The sequence below is a fragment of the Salvelinus sp. IW2-2015 genome, linkage group LG16 (assembly GCF_002910315.2).
Source record: "Salvelinus sp. IW2-2015 linkage group LG16, ASM291031v2, whole genome shotgun sequence".
NCBI classification, from domain to species: domain Eukaryota; kingdom Metazoa; phylum Chordata; class Actinopteri; order Salmoniformes; family Salmonidae; genus Salvelinus; species Salvelinus sp. IW2-2015.
Genome location: NC_036856.1, coordinates 20,573,038 through 20,594,514, shown reverse-complemented (window position 1 = coordinate 20,594,514; position 21,477 = coordinate 20,573,038). Strand labels below are relative to the sequence as shown.

Below are 21,477 nucleotides of genomic sequence, written 5' to 3'. Positions count from 1 at the left end.
ACTACTGTTAAGATGACAAGGATGCAGCATTATGCAGTAGCGGGAAATCTTTCAAGCTGATACTCCTTGGCTAGCTGCTTTAATTAAAAGGGTTTGCGTAGGGAAGCAGAGACAGTTGCGTTTAATCATAACTTTGATCCACCTGGAGATGATTAACATCAGGTATCCTGACACTGGCCCGACTAGTCTGTGGTGATACTCTCTCTCTTCCTTTCTAACAGAGCTGCTTGGCTCACAAAGTCAAATTTAACATTTCCTTATAAACTCCAAATGCAACAGTTTGTAAGTTGTTTTGAGAGTGTATAGATCAGTTGGAAAAGTGTGTTTGTTACTTTAATGCTACCATGTCATGACAATATTTTCAAGCCGGTGTCTGAGCATTTTTTTCTCTCGATTTTGTCTCCCATGCTTTTCATCACATGCATTCAGTACATTATGAAAAACTGTTGACATGTTGTACACAAACACACATGCTCATAGACACGCTCACGCACACACACACACACACACACACACTTTTGTTTTACAGAGATGTACTTTACCACTTTATTTAATAATTGGCCTTTCAGAAAAGGCTTTGACAGCTTGGGGAGGCTGGGGTCTTTGTGTTAGGAGAGCTCTGTGGTTATACTGAGAATACCTTATTTACAGAGCAGATCTATTCTATCCACAGAGCCTGTCAGCGTCAGGATCTGCAAGGTTCTGTCCCCAACAGAGACTTGTTTAGTTCAAGACTTATTTTGACAAACATCAGTCTCATAATCAGGTTTGAGAGAAGAACCAGTTTTAATAATAAACCAATTAGGCACATTTGGGCAGTCTTTATACAACATTTTGAACAGATATCCAATGGTTCATTGGATCAGTCTTAAACGTTGCACATACACTGCTGCCATTTAGTGGACAAAATCTAAATTGCGCCTGGGCTGGAATAATACATTAGGCCCTTTCTCTTGCATTTCAAAGATGATGGTACAAACAAAATAAATGCTGTTTTTTTCTTTGTATTATCTTTTACCAGATAGAATATGTTATATTCTCCTACGTTAATTTCACATTTCCACAAACTTCAAAGTGTTTCCTTTCAAATGGTATCAAGAATATGCATATCCTTGCTTCAGGTCCTGAGCTACAGGCAGTTAGAATTGGGTATGTCATGGTAGGCGAATGGTCTCATGTCTATGAATTTCTTCTGTAGGTTTGTGATCCTTTGATCTTAACTAATGGATATGTCAAGACCAATATTGAAAACTAATCACATAGGACAGAAAACACAAATCCTATGTGTCTTTAATCTTAAACATTTAACACACCCTCTCTCTTTTAATTAAAAAAGGCTTTAAAATCCTTCTTTAGCCTGTCTCCTACCCTTCATCTACATTGATGGAAGTGGATTTAACAAGTGACATCAATAAGGGATCATAGCTTTCACCTGGATTCACCTGGTCAGTCTGTCATGGAAAGAGCAGGTGTTCCTAATGTTTTGTACACTCAATGTATTTGCACTACATATTTGATGGACAACGGATAGATTTTAAATTTTCCTTGTGGATTTTGGCTTTAAAAAAACATAAATGTAGCTTCACAATGGCACTCTTTACCTTGGACAAAGTAAAGCATGATTTCCCACGTGTTCTGCCCTCCATGCTCTGCAGCTGTCTTTTTAATGACCTTGATATGAGACAATACTGGGTCTGTTACTGGATCACTGCCCTCGTCATAATAATTAATTAGACCCGAGCCTATTGGCCAAACTGTGCTAGTTTAACTCCGCAAAATATGCTTATTAGCGTCTTACCTTTCGCCCCACATCATCATTTTAATCTCTCAGTTTACGATATTATAAAGCCATGCATAATGATTTCACAGTCCTCGCACGCGGGTTTCTGTGGGTTAGTCTAGAAAGTTTTAGCTTAATTTCCCTTCTCAGTATGAACTATTTAAAGTTTTTTTTCTTAGCTCTCAATGAGTTTCAATGCTTGTTTCAAATAAGACTGCCTGTTTACTCCACACATCAAAATATAAATTAAATAGTTGATAGATATTTTTGTTTTTTTGGAACTGGAGATTCTGCCATTGTTTCTGTGAAATATGCTAGCAGCCTCCCCTGACTTGTACACACTCCACACATCCATTTCCCGTTCAGAAAATCCAGCAGCAGCAATACTCCCACTCACTAGGAGATCATGTCCTGAAACAATGACTTTTACCCAGCAATTACCTTTAATCTTCGCGCAGACTGTCTCATAGTGCAGAACCTACTCGGAAAACGTATCGCGCCTCCCCTGTAATGAATTTCTAGCAGGTGTTTGCTCCACATATGGTGCGTTGACCTCCACATTATGAAAGTTTTTACCTGCATAATATTTACAGTAAATCTATAGGCTATGCATGAATGTAACTTGCATTAAATACCCTTTATTTCTAGGCTTTGAAGGCCTAATTTAAGGGCAGCTAATATAACAATTATTAATAACCTTTTGAATTATCATCATGGCTATTAGAAATAGTGTTTTAGTCTCATGGTATTGAATTTGAGACACATAGCCTATTTGAAATGTATGGACTGGAGATAAAAGGCAAAAATAAGGCAAAGCATATAGTAGAGAGACGCATTTTCTGTGAGTAATGTAGCCTAGCCCTAGAGCCTCGTGCTTTGCATAACCAGTTGACACCTCATTGCGGAGAAGCCCTCTAAAAAAACTGCGCGGACATGGTGCCTGTACCTTGTACCTTTGTGACTTCCAGTTTAGCTTGTTGCGCATCATCGCATGCCATCAACTCTTTGAGAAGTGGTGGGGTTCTTGTGGCAACGAAAAGCGAAGCAAGATTTTAGAAAATGCAAAAAGTTTGCTTGGTGCTTAATTTTTTGCAGTGGGAATATGTTTATGACAGATGTGCAAGAGAAAATGAGAGAGTGAGGACAGGGATATCGGTTTATCCATGGACCCATACAAAATGCTCTTGTTCTTATCTCTCATGATGACAAACCTTCGGGAGACGTGACTTACGGTGGTTTTGTGTTGAGAACAGTTCCGGTGGGATCTGGATTGATCTTATTAAGATTTGTTTTAGTGAATAGATTTAAGTTAAAATTTGACATTTTGAGTCTCGAATGATACATTTKTTTTATTTTTGCTTATTGGGTTTGAATTTTATGCGGACAATTGTTGTTGCTTTATGACCTACCCACTCGATGTAGACGTGCGTCGACTTTTATTTACAAGAAGTGCTATAGCCCACGGTCAAAGAAGTCAAGGCTTGAATTCTAACTTCAAAACCGAGGAATATTTTTTTGTGAACAACTCAACATGGGGATATTAATATTTATCATCACTTGTTGCCTTGGCTAAGAACATTATGATGGACTAAAACAAGTATTTTTTCGGTCAGATCTGTTGCTGTAACCTACCCCGCCCTGCTTCCCAGGGGCTAACCCTTTCCCCTCTATTCTGTTTTCCTTACTCCTCGCAGAATGGCCCGGTTCGGAGACGACGTCCCCGGCTTGTTGGGCTCTGGGGATGGGGGCTCTGAGCGCAACAGGACCCGGGAGGGACCGGCTCTGTCTACAGGTGGTGGAGTGTCCCCAGCCTTCAAACAGACCAAGGCGCAGAGAGCCCGCACCATGGCACTGTACAACCCCATCCCTGTCAGACAGAACTGTTTCACCGTAAATAGATCACTCTTCATTTTCGGAGAGGACAACATTGTTCGGAAGTACGCTAAGAAGGTCATTGAGTGGCCATATCCTTTGTATTTAAGTGTAAACACACACACACACATTCGACAAAAGTTCTTAACTATATTGAATTGTCTATCTATTATGTTAACGTTTCTCTTATAATAATGAATACCGTGGACAGTAGAATTCAGCACCATGGACAGCACCAGCAGTGGTTGTTAAACGTATTATAATTCCACTCAAAATTAGGCGAATACAAATATTTGACCTATAGTACCGTCTTTTTACAAATTAAGTTCCAACATGTAACACCTTACAGGTGTTCACTGACCACTTCACTGACCACTCATAATCCACTCAAGGTTAAGGCAGACATGTTTTAAACCATGATAACTTCCCACTGAGTAAAATTGCTGTTCATGATGCTGAACGATTTCCACAGGAGTAGACTTCAGTGTTCTGCTGTGTGTCATTGATCAAAAGTCCTACAGGTATTGATATCCCCAACGGAATAAAAGGACACAACCAAATGGAAATGCATGTGATGAGTCAGAGTCAAGAGCTGTGTCTGGGCAGAGCACAGACAACAGTATAACACTGTCAGTGGCCCCTTCTTTATGGTGCAACTAACACAGCCCTTGTTAACCTGTTGGGATTCAAGCCTCAGTCTCCTGGTGGTGAATTAGCATGATGGAGCACGACAGGACAGGCTGTCCTAGAGGCAGGCAGCAGGATGCAGAATAGGTCTGGCACTGTAATTGACTGCCAGGAATGAACATAAACCATGATGAAGTGTTTGAGACTGAAGTCTTGTTAGTTGACAGTGTTTTACTCAGTTGTAATTCTTATAGCAATACAGCTCTGGGTATAGCTCTTTATTATCAGTGGATTTCAGATTCCTTGTAGTTCTACCTTTACGTTTGCATTATAGCTGATGGGCTTCTTTACCACCCCTCTACCTCTGGTCTGTCCATCATTTTATGGTTAATTCACTGTGTTGAGATAAATTGATTTACCTAAATTGGATCAATATCCAAAGGCACTCTTGAATATCAATTAATGTCACCATTTTCCACTATTTTAAGGTTATTTACAATGGTTGATTTTACTATGAAAATAATGTAATATTATCTTAGCATTTTTCAAAATATCATAGAGGATCTGCATCAGATTTTAAGGTGTGTATGATGATCAAAACATACATGAACAAAATAATGTGTGTTATCATTGGAAGACTGCTGTAGAGTATGTAAGGCTTAACATGCATGGTTGTCTTTGCCTTTGTCTCTCAGTGGAAGAGCGTGACTCACATGTCAGTCAGTGGAAAGTGAATTACACACGTAGACCTCCATTCTGCTCCATGCAGCCCTTTCTATCAACAAGATGCAGGTGTTGTTGAGTGTGATGATCACTGGCTGTAGATTTGAGGAATATCACCACATTTCCACATGTCACTGAGGAGAGGCGATGGTGGGATGGAGGGATGGAAAAATGGAGGGATGGAGGGAACGAGAGATGGAGAGATGGAGGGATGGAAAGCGGAGACAGTCACTAATAGCCTGGAAATGACTTGGCAAAACACCAAACCAAATGGATGGCCATTTCTTAGTGAAAAGGAAGCAACACAATGCCCTTCTGTTGGTCAGCTACTGTTAATCTACAGTACAACAGGTGTCCCAGTTGTGTTGTTATTGTGCTGCCCAGCTGAATGGCTTTTTGATAGACTATTATAGAAAAATAGTCCTTACGCTATCATTTTCATGGGAGTTCATATTTGTGGTCTGATTTCCCATTATTAATTCAACATCGAACCCACTGTTTACCCATTGAACCTATCAAATGAGATTGTAGTATGTGGTGAGGGTAGCCAACATGCGGAGGAGGAGTTCAATCCATATATTATTGTGACTGCAAGCATATCGTTGTTTATGCAGTTCCTGACTGGTTCTCTGCAGTTTGTGGCTATCTTGCTGTTTTGTTGGGTGGAAATTGCAGAAACTAACCCCAAGGTTAATGTGGCATTGTGTGGGGAGTGTCTCATATTATCTAATTGACTTTGCCAATTTAATTAACAAACATTACATCTAATGACATCTGATCAGTCTGCTGTATCATGTGGTATAAAGTGATTAGAACTGTAACTGATGATCTCATTCAGAGTAGTTTCCTATCATGATGTGGCACAGCACAGGTTGATGTTGGTGAGCTTTAGATTCAGCATTTAGAGAGCGCTGGCAAATATCCAACATGAACCTTGTAAGACATCCTCACTTGTTCACACCCACACACCTGACCCATGAACACACACACACACACACACACACACACACACACACACACACACACACACACACACACACACACACACACACACACACACACACACACACACACCACACACACCACACACACACACACACACACACACACACACACCACACACACACACACACACACACACACACACACACACACACACACAATCAGTTCTCTCTGCATGACTTATCAAAAGGTCATGGCTGTGTGCAGAACAACATGCTCCATGGCATAAGCAGTTCTTTATTTTTGAGTGCTCAATTAAAACCAGTGATTGATGAGGGGTTTATTTCCAGGCTTCCGTAACTGGCTTGATGCAGGAGCAGCAGGGTTGTCAGGGTCGATGTGGAAGCTGGCAGGGACTGGGTGGAGGAGCCAGGCAGGCCTAATGAAACGTGGCCCACTCTGGTGCAGGTGGCCTGGGGAGGACGAGCAGCTGCTCTGCCTGTCTGATGCCCACTGGGAGGCTGCTACAGGAAGTGCCCCGGGGTGTAGATACTCCTTTAATAATTGATCCTGCCCGTTGCAGAGGAGGTCTGAGGGGTGTGGAGCTGACGCCACCCTCTGTAGCCTTACCCCACCTTTAGCATCACATTCACTGACAGCAGCAAGACTGGCAAATCACAATTGATCTGGCATTGGCACGTCACTACATTTGCCTTTTCTCTTGGTTCCTGTATTCTTGGTTGATCTATGCATCATTTCATTGCGATCATTCAAAATTATATTAGCTAATTTCTTAAGACAGCCTTGCTATTCTAGATCGAATTCTCTCAACAAGTTGCCTTCCATCAATCCAGTAACCTTTACATTCATAAGATAATGGTAATATACTTTCAAACAGAAATGTACTTAAAAGGCTACCTGTTGTGTTTCAATGTCTTTGTTCACTATTATAATCCATCTACATGCACTATTTGGCATTTTCTCATGTTTGTTTAAAATCATGTTCCCCTCTTCAGTAACCCAGACTCAGTCATAGTGATTGGTTATTTTCATCCATATGTGTCATGAGCTTTGAATCCAGTCTAAAAACACAGATGCACCCTGTATCACATTCCATCTCCACTGCTATTTTTAACCTGTTTGAGAAGCGGGAGCCAGCGCAAACTTGTCAATATGACTCACACATCCCCACAAGCCCTCATTACAAAGTCCCTTCGTGAATAAATGACACAGTTTCCCCAGAAGACAGTTCATGAATGATAAAACTGAATTATACATATTGGGATAAAAAACCTTGAGGTTTCTCCGCAGCCCCATGCCTCCTCAATATAGGCTGATTATAAGATGATACTGTAGATACACCTGTCCCTGGAGAAATCACACTTCTCTTATTAGATGATATAAACACACATGGCTTTGTGTATGTATTTAATATATTGTGTAAATGACTCTGAATGGAGAAGAGTAGATTTTAAATGCAAATTAAATGAATAAGGCAGGTTTTGATTGTCAGGAGGGTGGTTGCAACATGTGGGCAGTCGCAATAGCTCTGACTGATGCCCATTAAATGTGAGCGCTGACTTTTGGCCGAGAGGAGCCTGTTGCCGTGGATACCTCTCACCTCTCTCTCTATCTCTCTCTTCTCTCCTCCCCTCTCTCTCTGAGTGCAGTGTCAGTGCTCTTGTGTTTCAGGGGATGGAGGTAGGGTGTGGTTGTGGAGGAGGGCCCATAACAGAGAGAATCATGGGAGGTTGGGTCCCATTTTGTGAGACAGTAACAGCTACGGTAGCACAGTTTTCTATAAGTCCTGGTTGAATATAGTTTGTTCAGTGCTCCCATTAGAGCAGGCCAGGAAGTATTTAAACCCAGCAGAATGGTAAAAGTGTGACGGTATGGGAGCTTCTGTTTATTTAGTTCTTCAATGCTCAGACGATGAGGGGCATCCCTGTGTGACCCTCCAGGCAGCAGCTCCTGCTGCCAGCTCTGTTTGCATTGATCTCTTTCTCTTCCTCCCTCTCTCCTTCTCTCCCCCTCTCTCTCCACTGAGGAGATTTAGGCTCCCTCGTTCTCTACCTCTTTTTTCCACACAGCCAAAATAAATCCAGTGCCCACGCACAAAATTTGAGAAATACACATCCTTGGTTTCATCCCTGTGCTCCATTTAAACCTCCAACCACCAGGGGTCCCTTGGTACAAGTTGTACGCTTGTAGTAAAGTGCCCTTATTTGTAGGATCAGACTCCTGATCTTCCCACACATCCCCAGTGTGGCTATACTCGCCTCTCCTCCAGCTCTCCTACAGCTTTCAGGGTTATGGCCTGTCTCCTGCTACTGTCCCCAGCTATTGTGTACAGCAGTCTCCTGCCCCTCTCCATGGCTGGCTGGCTGGTTGGACAGCCTCAGGGCATTGTGAGGAGCTGACAGCCAGGGCCTCTGTGTGCCAGCCAGCTGTATGGAGGAGAGGAGGAGGCAGCAGCCCTCTGCCAGGTGCTCAGCAGCAGGCTAGATTCACACTGGTCTGCCTGCCAACAGAGAAGTCAGAAGAATAGATGCATCCTGACATTCAATCAATGAGAGGAATTGTCATCAGATGTCTTAGGAGGGTGGTGTTTTAGATAGAGCTGATGATACTGTCATCCTTGTCATTCTGTATGGGGATTATTAGGCCTCAGCACTCTATGATATATCTCTCTCATGGTGGGACAGAATATCACAGGTTACTGTATTTGGAAAACTGTGACTTTGAAATTAGATAGAAGAACAGGATTTATGTGAGGTATATTGTGACAAAGGATTCTTCCTTAACTTGTTGCTTCACTCCGTTTGAGTACATGATCTTAGCCACCATCATCGCCAACTGTATCGTATTGGCTTTGGAGCAGCACCTGCCTGGAGAGGACAAGACTCCCATGTCCAAGAGACTGGTGAGTCAACCATCTACTAATGCACTGTGTCTTCATTCAGTTATTATCAGTGGGATTCTCTAACCTTACGGAGTCTTATTTAAAAAACACTAATTACTTCCCAATTTCTTCTTCATGAAGCTTGATATTTATTTAAAACCTGAAATGTTCTCCAAAGATTATGTGGATAATTGCAGCAAAACGAGAACACAAAGTCTTGTTTTATTTCTTTATAGTACATTGTTAGCTTAGAATTTAGTGTTTTGTGGAAGGCACTCCCATTTTTCTGAGTTACTGTGTGGTGTTGCTGCATTGTTTATTCATGAATTCTGAATTCAGTATACCCATTAAACCAGGTCCAAACCGGGCTGTATCCTCTCAGTTCCCTACTGTCTATGAATGCCCAACACAGAAGAGTACACTGTGTACTACTGTGACATTTATTATAAACCGGGTAGTTTGGGTCCTGGATGGTGATTTGCTGAAATAGCTTTTCAGCCGTGTGTATATTTGACAATATGTCATTGGTATGATGCAAAAATACTTGTTTACTGTTTTATTTATGTTGGTAACCAGTTGATAATAGCTATAAGGCACCTCTGGGGTTTGTGGTATATGGCCAATATACCACACACCCCTTGGGCCTTATTGCTTAAATATAGCCTGCTATTATATGGGTGTTTTGGCAAGTCACAGTTATCACCTCTAGCTTGTTAGTAGCTCCTTAGTTTTACAGTTGTGTTTTACAGTTTCGTCCAGTAGAGTGAGAAACTAGCTGGATTAATTGGTTCTCATTCTATAGCTATTAGAGCCACAGCCCACCTCTATATTATCATGCTAAGTGCATCTGAGCGCATGAGAGTGCTTACCTACACGCTGAGAGAAAAGTGTAATTAATCCTTTCCTGAGCATGTGTAAGGGTTAGAGAGAAGGGCAAAACAGCAATGATTAGAAAATGATTGTTTGTTATGTAGTACCTATATTCAATAGGGTTATAGTATATGCATCTCCTTTTCCACAGATTTCAATTTTTTTCTAAAGTGTGAAAGTGTTTTTTCTAAAGTGTGATAAATGTGTTCACACACACAATACTGTTATTGTATAAGCCTCTGTTCTGTGACCTTTCATATTAATATGACCATTTTGTGCTGTATTTGTCTGATGTGTCCGTTTTTAATTCACAGGAAAAGACAGAGCCTTACTTCATTGGGATGTTCTGCTTTGAAGCTGGGATTAAGGTTGTGGCGTTGGGATTTGTTCTCCATAAAGGCTCCTACTTAAGGAACGGCTGGAACGTCATGGACTTCATTGTGGTTCTGAGTGGGTGAGTAACCTGGCTGTCTCAGTGAGCTGAGACACTACAGGACTGTTAACTACTACTGCTGTATTACATTCTCCTGTTTTGACACCATGTTTATGGCTGCTTCCTCAAATAACACAGTTGTATTGCACTTGCACTAGCCTAGTTCATAAAAGGATTTTTTAAAGTTTTTTATTGAATGTTCGTCAATGTTACTGGTGTGTTTAATCGACTATTTTAAATGTATTAGACTTTATCAGATGGATGGTTATCTGTTGTTAATTTCCTGGAAGGAGTTGAATACATTTCTGAGGCAAATATCGTAGCACATCTTCTCAGTTCTGATGCCAAGCACAAAAAACACTGTCCATGGAATAATCTGATTTTGCGGAGGCATAGCTTTAGGGCTCTTGGTGTCGTCCACTAAAATAACACACAAGATTGCAGTTTACCTTTTACAAACAATGAAAGGAATGAACTGTCTTGACTCCTGGAGCAAATTATTGCAGTGGTCCATGGAACGGTTACTGCAGGTTATTTGCAGAGTGGCCTTTGATTTACAATACAATACCTAAAAGGGGTAAGGGATTCTCTTGAAAGGCTGAGGTATGGAGGACAAAGACAGTTTATGTTCGTAACAGCACTGCCTGTTAAAAACAGCGGGGCCAACTCTGGTGTCACGCCCTGACCTTAGTATTCTATGTTTTCTGTATTATTTTGGTTAGGTCAGGGAGTGATGAGGGTGGGAATGATTGTTTTGTATTGTCGAGGGTTTGTGTATGTCTAGGTGTCTGTGTGTAATCTAGGCATATGTAGGTCTATCGTGGCCTGAATTGGTTCCCAATCAGAGGCAGCTGTTTATCGTTGTCTCTGATTGGGGATCATATTTAGGTTGCCATTTTCCAGTTTGGTTTGTGGGTTATTGTCTATGTGAAGTTGCATGTCTGCACTCGTTTTTATATAGTGTTCACGTTCGTTTAGTTTTTTTTTGTTTAGTTTGTTCAGTGTTATTTCTTTATTAAAAGAAGTATGTATTCACATCACGCGGCGCCTTGGTCTCCTCACTACGACGAACGTGACAGCTGGTTCACTTCTGCTCCAAATCAAATAGAAATACACACATACGTTCACAGATTAAATATTAATCCATTCCAAAGTGCAAAAGTACAAAGTGTGGCAAGGCTCTTACAGAATTGTACATGTTTCTCTGCGTTTCCTTATTAATGAGTGCAGGCTCACAGTGCTGAATGAGGCCCAGCCGTCTGCTGAAAGGAGGAGAGGAAAAGGAGGAGAGGAGAGAGGGATGAGGTGGTGAGAGAGGGGTGTCAGACTGGGGCAGTGGAGCTCATTTTGGCATATTTAACAAAAGGCTTGTAACTCAGAATGAATTTGTAGCACACTATAGGTCCAATGAATAAGTCCTATGAGTTATTTTCAGAATAACCAGAGCATATAACCAGCACTCTATTATGGTCAGTAAAAATGTAAATTGGCTCTAATGTTGGAGCGTATGTACAGTACTAGAATCAAAAGAATCAAAGTATGTATTGTAACAGTGAGCGGAGCCCATCTGCTACTGCCTAAAATGACAGGCTTGTGCTATAACACACTCCACATATGGCTAAAATCACACTCTTAACATGAAATGTTCCTTGCCTCCTTCCCTCTGTGACCCATTGGAAGATCCAGCAGACCAACGTTAGTAGAACACCAGAACACAGGTCCCAGCCGGCTCTCGGGAGAGGACTTCCCTGCCATAGTCAATGTAGTCTGGAGCCTCCCGCGGCCATTTTTGAAAATAGGCCTCCTTACCACTGGAAAGAGATCCCCTGAGCCAGACTGGTGCTCTGTGGTCATTTGAACCGGTCATGGGCTTTAAGGTATTAAACATAACAGTGTTGTGTTTGGCCTACAGCAGGATTCAGAGTAATCACTCAGCGGGAAACTCTGGATCTTTCTGATGAGGCTTGAAATAAGCTCTCTGGCTTCGAAGATCAGTGAAATACGCTTTTATGATTTTCTCATGTCCACGGGGCCGAGAGTAACAGTGTTATAGTGATCAGATGTTAGGTGGATCATTTCTGTGATGCCGTGTCCTTAAAGCTCTGATAATGTCTCCTCAACCACACTGCCCTTTACCCCCTCCTCACCCCTTCTCCACTCCTCTCCTCTCTGGCTGTGTGTCGTGATGTGTGTCGTGATGTGTGTGTAGATGGTTGTGAGTGGAGATGTTAGCCTTGTCAGATAATCCCAGCCAGGTGAGAGGGGGGTGGTCTGGCTATAGCTATTCTCTCTTCTGCATTAATCACCGCACCACAGCCCAAATTAAAGATTTAATTAAAACACAGCAAGGAGCAGATAATTCAAATTGATTGGTTTACTCCGGTTCACTTTCTCTGTAGACTCCATCTCATCTGGCCTCATTTCCCCCTTAAATGACCTGTCGTGTCTAACCTTTGAGATACACGATTAATACTCTACTCAGACATTTGTCTTCTCACACTGCGTATATTGATAGTCTTACATCTTCCTTTTCAGGTTTTACTGTACATTACATTATTTTCAGGGATACAGTTGAAGTCGGAAGTTTACATACACCTTAGCCAAATACATTTAAACTCAGTTTTTCACAATTCCTGAAATTTAATCCTAGTAAAAATTCCATGACTTAGGTCAGTTAGGATCACCACTTTATTTTAAGAATGTGAAATGTCAGAATAATAGTAGAGAGAATGATTTATTTCAGCTTTTATTTCTTTCATCACATTCCAGTGGTCGAAGTTTACATACACTCAATTAGTATTTGGTAGCATTGCCTTTAAATTGTTGAACTTAGGTCAAACGTTCTGGGTAGCCTTCCACAAGCTTCCCACAATAAATTGGGTGAATTTTGGCCCATTCCTCCTGACAGAGCTGGTGTAACTGAGTCAGGTTTGTAGGCCTCCTTGCTCGCACACGCTTTTTCAGTTCTGCCCACAAATTTCTATGGGATTGAGGTCAGGGCTTTGTGATGGCCACTCCAATACCTTGACTTTGTTGTCCTTAAGCCATTTTGCCACAATTTGGAAGTGTGCTTGGGGTCATTGTCAATTTGGATGACCCATTTGCGACAAGCTTTTCCTACCTCATGATGCCATCTATTTTGTGAAGTGCCCAGTCCCTCCTGCAGCAAAGCACCCTCACAACATGATGCTGCTACCCCCGTGCTTCACGGTTGGGATGGTGTTCTTGGCTTGCAAGCCTCCCCTTTTTCCTCCAAACATAACGATGGTCATTATGGCCAAACAGTTCTCTTTTTGTTTCATCAAACAAGAGGACATTTCTCCAAAAAGTACGATCTTTGTCCCCATGTGCAGTTGCAAACCGTAGTCTGGCTTTTTTATGGCGGGTTTGGAGCAATGGCTTCTTCCTTGCTGAGCGGCCTTTCAGGTTATGTCAATATTGGACTCGTTTTACTGTGGATATAGATACTTTTGTACCGGTTTCCTCCAGCATCTTCACAAGGTCCTTTGCTGTTGTTCTGGGATTGATTTGCACTTTTCACACCAAAGTACGTTCATCTCTAGGAGACAGAACGCGTCTCCTTCCTGAGCGGTATGACGGCTGCGTGGTCCATGGTTGTTCTAATTACGTATTATTGTTTGTACAGATGAATGTGGTACCTTCAGGCGTTTGGAAATTGCTCCCAAGGATGAACCAGACTTGTGGAGGTCTACAATTGTTTTTCTGAGGTCTTGGCTGATTTCTTTTGTTTCCCATGATGTCAAGCAAAGAGGCACTGAGTTTGAAGGTAGGCCTTGAATACATCCCAGGTACACCTCCAATTGACTCAAATGATGGCAATTAGCCTATCAGAAGCTTCTAAAGCCATGACATAATTTTCTGGAATTTTCTGAGCTGTTTAAAGGCACAGTAAACTTAGTGTATGTAAACTTCTGACCCACTGGAATTGTGATACAGTGAATTATAAGTGAAATAATCTGTCTGTAAACATTTTTTGGAAAAATTACTTGTGTCTTGCACAAAGTAGATGTCCTAGCCGACTTGCCAAAACTATAGTTTGTTAACAAGAAATTTGTGGACTGGTTTAAAAACGAGTTTTAATGACTCCAACCTAAGTGTATGTAAACTTCCGACTTCAACTGTATGTGCCGGACGAGTGCATTCCAGTCTCTTGATACTTGATAGACCAAAATCTTGTACTTTTAATGTCAGACAATAGTAATGTAAATTTAATATAAAATTCATGTAGTGTAGGGGGAGCAGTCTGCTTCTCAGATCATTTAGCCAAATTCCTCAAGTTGCTTGGCTTACCAGGCATACAGTATGTATTGTTAGATGACTGTATTTTGCAGTAGTTTCTTACCTCCCCTGTCAGTGACTGGGTCTTGTCAACTGATCTCAACTTCCAGATGTGACATTCTTGCGTTTCTTTTCATTTTATTACTCTTGGTAAACCTTTCCACTTTCCAGCACTGACCACTAGACAGGTTGACATCTGTGTCATATTTTCTCCACTTTGAATGTACAGAGAGAGTTGAATGATTCATGGACCTGGATGGTAGAAGACATCTGCTTTCTGACTGATAGTAAATCTGGGCACATATCAGCTTCCAGTCAAGCATGACATCAGTCAAGGAAGACATCAGGTTTGGCAGTCTGTTATCACTGATACAGCATGATCGGTATATTTCACATGAAATGGTCCACAGCATGAATACAGTATGCCCCGATCTCACCTTGTAAACATCCCCCTCTGTGGGGGACTTGATGTAGTCTGGAGGTAATTTGCTTGTAGGTTTCATTGGTTTCATTTTGAGTATAATGAAGTGAGGTTGAGATGTTTCTTTCTTTATTATTGTTCTGTCCACGGCAACCGTAATGTAATGCAATGAATTTCGCTCCCGCTGTTGTTCTCTCTCACAGATAAACACACTCACAATTCCGGCAGGGGTTTGCAACCTTGTTAAGAAATGAGTGAAGATTATGAGATTTGGTGGTAATAGGGGATGAGTCATCAGTATCCATTCATTATTAATTAACAGATGTGCAGACAGCGGTCAGAGGGAAAAGGAACGGTCTAAGGACGCAACATTATATTTCTCTGCAACTTAAAGGATTTTACAGTATTGCTATTCTCTGCTGTAGCCTACATTTATTTCACTATAAGTTAACCTCTCTGGGATATGTGGGACGCTTGCGTCCAGTGGCCAACATCCAGTGAAAATGCAGAGCGCCAAATTCAAATAAATTACTATAAAAATTTAACTTTCATGAAATCACACATGCAATACACCAAATTAAAGCTACACTTGTTGTGAATCCAGCCAACGTGTCAGATTTCAAAAAGGCTTTACGACGAAAGCACACCAAACGATTATGTTAGGTCAGTACATAGTCACAGAAAAACACAGCCATTTTTCCAGCCAAAGAGAGGAGTCACAAAAAATAGAAATAGAGATACAATTAATCACTAACCTTTGATGATCTTCATCAGATGACACTCATAGGACTTCATGTTACACAATACATGTATGTTTTGTTAGATTAGGTTCATATTTATATCCAAAAATCTCAGTTTACATTGGCGTGTTACGTTCAGTAATGTTTTGCTTCCAAAACATCCGGTGATTTTGCAGAGAGCCACATCATTTTACAGAAATACTCATCATAAATGTTGATGAAAATACAAGTGTTATGTATGGAATTATAGATAAACTTCTCCTTAATGCAACCGCTGTGTCAGATTTCAAAAAAGCTTTACCGAACAAAGTCAGAAATAGCATTATAAATATTCACTTACCTTTGATGATCTTCATCAGAATGCACTCCCAGGCATCCCAGTTCCATAATAAATGTTTGATTTGTTCGATAAAGTCCATCATTTATGTCCAAATACCTCCTTTTTGTCCTCGCGTTAGTAAACAATCCAAACTGACGACGCGCGGGCAGGTCCAGGCGAAAGTTCAGACGAAGAGTCAAATTACAGTTCGTAGAAACATGTCAAAATAAGTATAGAATCAATCTTTAGGATGTTTTTATCATAAATCTTCAATAATGTTCCAACCGGAGAATTCCTTTGTCTGTAGAATTGCGTGACCAGCTAGTGGCACTCTGCCAGACCTCTGACTCATTCAGCCCTCATTCCGCCCTCCTTCACAGTAGAAGCATCAAACAAGGTTCTAAAGACTGTTGACATCTYGTGGAAGCCTTAGGAAGTGCAATATGACCCAATTTCCACTGTATCTTGGATAGGCAAAGAGTTGAAAAACTACAAACCTCAGATTTCCCACCTCCTGGTTGGATCTTTTCTCAGGTTTTTGCCTGCCATATGAGTTCTGTTATACTCACAGACATCATTCAAACCGTTTTAGAAACGTCAGAGTGTTTTCTATCCAAATCTATGTATTATATGCATATTCTAGCTTTTAGGACTGAGTAGCAGGCAGTTTACTCTGGGCACCTTTTTATCCAAGCTACTCAATACTGCCCCCCTGTCCCAAAGAAGTTCAGTGAAAGAGAAAGGGATTTTGTGTGTTCACTTGTGTTTACATGGATATGTGAGAGATATCTCCAACTGTACTCAAATGTCTTCCCACTGGGCACACCACGTCATTTCAACGTGGAAATGTGGGTAATTTTTGGTTGAGATGTTGATCAATGGGATTTCAACCTTGATTCACCCACTCAACAAGACAGCCAGAAGTGTATTGACTTCCCAAAATGTTATCACTGCACTTTCAACCATTTAAAAGCACAACAAAGTTCAAATGAGAATACAATGTGAGATATTTTGTATTTATACAACAACTTATCACTGTGTTATCACTGTGTTTCACCTAATTGCATAACTAAATGACCTGGATTGTAGTTGAGATTACATTAAAAGTACATAGTGCAAGTGATCAAGGCTGTTGGAGATACTGCACAGATATTTATATTGTGAGGATCTCCACAGACCTGCAACCTTTGCACGCTAACTTGAACACGCTTTCTATGATTACATAAGAAGTTGCAGTAACCTCCATGTGGCCATGGATGAGATACACATTTTAAGGTTGACTAAAAACTGTTACATTAGTTTGTAAGATAGCCTTAACTTTAGGCTATTTACTGTATCGCAAAAGTGATATTGAATTGTGTTTGGTTGTCAATGCAACCAAATATCGACATGTGAAGGAGATATACACTACTGGTCAAAAGTTTTAGAATATCTACTCATTCAAGGGTTTCTCTTTATTTTTTTAATTTTCTACATTATAGAATAATAGTGAAGACATCAAAACTATGAAATAACACATATGGAATCATGTAGTAACCAACAAAGTGTTAAACAAATCAAAATATATTTTGTATATGAGATTCTTCAAATAGCCACCCTTTGCCTTGATTACAGCTTTGCACAGTCTTGGCATTCTGTCAAACAGTTTCACCTGGAATGCTTTTCCAAGGAGTTCCCACATATGCTGAGCACTTGTTGGCTGCTTTTCCTTCACACTGCGGTCCAACTCATCCAAAACCATATCAATTTGGTTGAGGTCAGAGGATTGTGGAGACCAGGTCATCTGATGCAGCACTCCATCACTCTCCTTCTTGGTAAAATACCCCTTACACAGCCTGGAGGTGTGTTGGGTCATTGTCCTGTTGAAAAACAAATGATCGGGCCAAACCAGATGGCATGGCATATCGCTGTAGAATGCTGTGGTAGCCATGCTGGTTAAGTGTGCCTTGAATTCTAAACAAGTCACAGACAGTGTCACCAGCAATGCACCCCCACACCATCACACCTCCTCCCCCGTGCTTCACGGTGGGAACCACACTGAGATCATCCGTTCACCTACTCTGCATCTCACAAAGACACGGCGAATGGAACCAAAAATCTCAAATTTGGACTCATCAGACCAAAGGACAGATTTACACCGGTCTAATGGCCATTGCTCATGCTTCTTGGCCCAAGCACGTCTCTTCTTATTATTGATGTCCTGTAGTAGTGACTTCTTTGCAGCAATTCGACCATGAAGACCTGATTCACGCAGTCTCCTCTGAACAGTTGATGTTGAGATGTGTCTGTTCCTTGAACTCTGTGAAGCATTTATTTGGGCTGCAATTTCTGAGGCTGGTAACTAATGAACTTATCCTCTGCAGCAGAGGTAACTCTGGGTTTTCCATTCCTGTGGTGGTCCTCATGAGAGCCAGTTTCATCATAGCGCTTGGTGGTTTTTGCAACTGCACTTGAAGAAACTTTCAAAGTTCTTGACTTTAACCGTGTTGACTGACCTTCATGTCTTAAAGTAATGATGGACCAGAACAGGGCTCCGGGCAGCCGAGCGGAAATGGAGGAAAACTCGCCTCCCTGCGGACCTGGCATCCTTTCACTCCCTCCTCTCTACATTCTCCTCTTCTGTCTCTGCTGCTAAAGCCACTTTCTACCACTCTAAATTCCAAGCATCTGCCCCCATCTGAACCCTAGGAGGCTCTTTGCCAACTTCTCCTCCCTCCTGAATCCTCCTCCCCACTCCTCCCCTCCTCCCTCTCTGCGGTATGACTTCGGTCCAAACCATTTTGAAAAGAAGGTCCGACGACATCCGATCCTCCGTTTGCTAAGCTCAAACGGACACGCTAGTTTCCTCACAACTGCCTTACCCTGTGCTTTGACCATCTTTCTCCGCTCTCTCTCCAGATGAATCTCGCGGTCTTGTGACGGCCGGCGCCCAACAACTCCGCCGCTTGACCCTATCCCCTCCTCGATCTTTACTCCAGACCATCATCCGGCAGACTTCTCCCTTACCTGCACCTCGCTCCATTCAACTCATCCTTGACAGCTGGCTACGTCCCTTCCCGTCTCAGAGAGCGAGATTGCCCACCCCCTTCTGAAAAAACCTACACTCAGTCCCTCCGATGTCAACAACTCAGACCAGTATCCCTTCTTTCTTTTCTCTGCCAAAAACTCTTGAACGTGCCGTCCTTGGCCAGCTGCTACCCTGCTCATCTCTCTCAGAATGACGCTTCTTGATCCAAATCAGTCCAAGGTGTTCAAGAACTAGTCATTCAACTGAGACTGCTCCTTCTCTGATGTCAAGCAGGCGCTCCGCACTGCTAAAGCTAACTCCTCTCTCCTCTGCTCTCATCCTTCTAGACCTACTCGGCTGCCGCCTTTGGATACTGTGAACCATCAGAATCCTCCTCTCCACCCTCTCCGAGCTGGCATCTCCGGCGCGGCCCCACGCTTGAGATTGCGTCCCTATCCTGACAGGTCGCTCTACCAGTAGGCGTGGCAGAGAATCTGTCCTCCGCACCAACGTGCTCTTCACACTGGTTGTCCCGCAGGCGCTCTTTCTAGGCCCTCTTCCTATTCTCGCTATACACCAGTCACTTGCTCTGTCATATCCTCACATGGGCCTCCTCTATCATGCTATGCAGACGACCACACAATTAATCCTTCTCCTTTCCCCCCCTATGATAACCAGGTGGCGAAATCGCATCTCTTGCATGTCTGGCAGACATAATCAGTGTGGGATATGACGGATCACCACCTCAAGCTGACCTTCGGCAAAGACGGAGCTGCTCTTTCCTCCCCGGGAAGGAACTGACCCGTTCCATGAGATCTGCGCCATCACGGTTGACAACTCCAATTGTGTCTCCTCCCAGAGTCGCTAAGAACCTTGGCGGTGATCTGGACCAACCACGCTGTCGTTTCTCAACTCACATCAGGGCGGTGACCCGTTTCCGTGAGGTTCATGCTCTAACAACATTCGCAGAGTACGACCGCTGCCTCACACAGGTAGCGGCGCAGGTCCCTAATCCCAGGCACTTGTCAGTCTCCCGTCTGGATTACTGCAACTCGCTGTTGGCTGGGCTTCCCTGCCTGTGCGCATTAAACCCCTACAACCTCACAGACACGCCGCAGCCCGTCTGGTGTTGCAACCCTCTCCCCAAGTTCTCTCCACGTCACCGCCGCTCCTCCGCTCTCTCCACTGGCGTTCCAGTTGAAGCTCGGCAATCGCTACAGGACCATGTGCTTGCTAACGGAGCTGTGAGAGGGAACGCACCGTCCGTACCTTCAGGCTCTGATTCAGGGCCCCTACACCCAAACAAGGGCACTGCGTTCCCAATCCACCTCTGCCTGCGCTCGCCTCCCTCCTCTAGGAAAGTACTATTCCGCTCAGCCCAGTCAAGAACTGTTCCATGCTCTGGCGACCCAATGGTGGAACAAACTCCCTCACGACCGCCATGTCAAGCGGAGTCAATCACCACCTTCCGGAGACACCTGAAACCCCACCTCTTTAAGGAATACCTAGGATAGGATAAAGTAATCCTCCTAACCCCCCCTTCCCCCTTAAAAGAGTTAGATGCACTATTGTAAAGTGGTTGTTCCACTGGATATCATAAGGTGAATGCACCAATTTGTAAGTCGCTCTGGATAAGAGCGTCTGCTAAATGACTTAAATGTAAATGTAAATGTAATGGACTGTCATTTCTCTTTGCTTATTTGAGCTGTTCTTGCCATAATATGGACTTGGTCTTGTACCAAATAGGGCTATGTTCTGTAACCCCCCCCCCATACCTTGTCACAACACAACTGATTGGCTCAAATGCAGGCACACCTGTTAATTTAAATACATTCCAGGTGACTGCTTCATGAAGCTGGTTGAGAGAATGCCAAGAGTGTGCAAAGCTGTCATCAAGGCAAAGGGTTGCTATTTGAAGAATCTCAAATATAAAATATTTTGATTAACACTTTTTTAGTTACTACAAAAATCTAAGAAAGGGACTCAAATCTAACTTTAAATGCACTTTAAATAAAGTTTGATTTGATTTAGTCTTATTCTTTAACTTCGATTTTTGGTTGAAATGGAGATGTGAATCCAACATATTCATTATTATCTTTAAGATTACATTTGACATCAACCAAAGACTGAAACCTTAGGCTTATATGTATTGTCTATTTTTAGTTGAAATGAAACAATAGCTGTTGATAACTTCGCAAATGCTATATAGGCCTAAATAGTATTATGGGTGATATATGACTTATAGAGAGAGTATGGTTACATTTCATTTGCTATGTTAAACCTATCCTTTGGGATGAATTCGATAGCAACAGTGAATCTATTAAGAGATCTCTCAATAATAGTTCTGACAATAGCACATTGGTTATAGTCATTGACACATATCAAAGCTAAGCAGCGCTGGTTTTGGTTTAAATCCTGCATGGGAGACCAAATTAATAGCTGTAGATAGATGATAGGTGCTGCATAGCCTATTTTCTTCTGATAGTGGATACAATGTTGAAGATCTGACATTGTTTTAAAGGTACAAATTCAACATATTTTA

The 21,477-nt window shown here is 42.1% G+C and overlaps 1 protein-coding gene across 1 annotated transcript in view; it reads left to right on the top strand.

Annotated features, from left to right (window-relative positions):
* The first annotated feature begins 8,769 nt into the window (after positions 1 to 8,769).
* Positions 8,770 to 21,477, top strand: part of LOC111975957 (voltage-dependent R-type calcium channel subunit alpha-1E) — a 139,916-nt gene continuing 127,208 nt past the window's right edge. The window contains 2 exon segments of the mRNA XM_070447414.1: positions 8,770 to 8,867; positions 10,031 to 10,170. Coding sequence (XP_070303515.1) covers positions 8,775 to 8,867; positions 10,031 to 10,170 — 233 coding nt within the window. The 5' untranslated portion in view covers positions 8,770 to 8,774.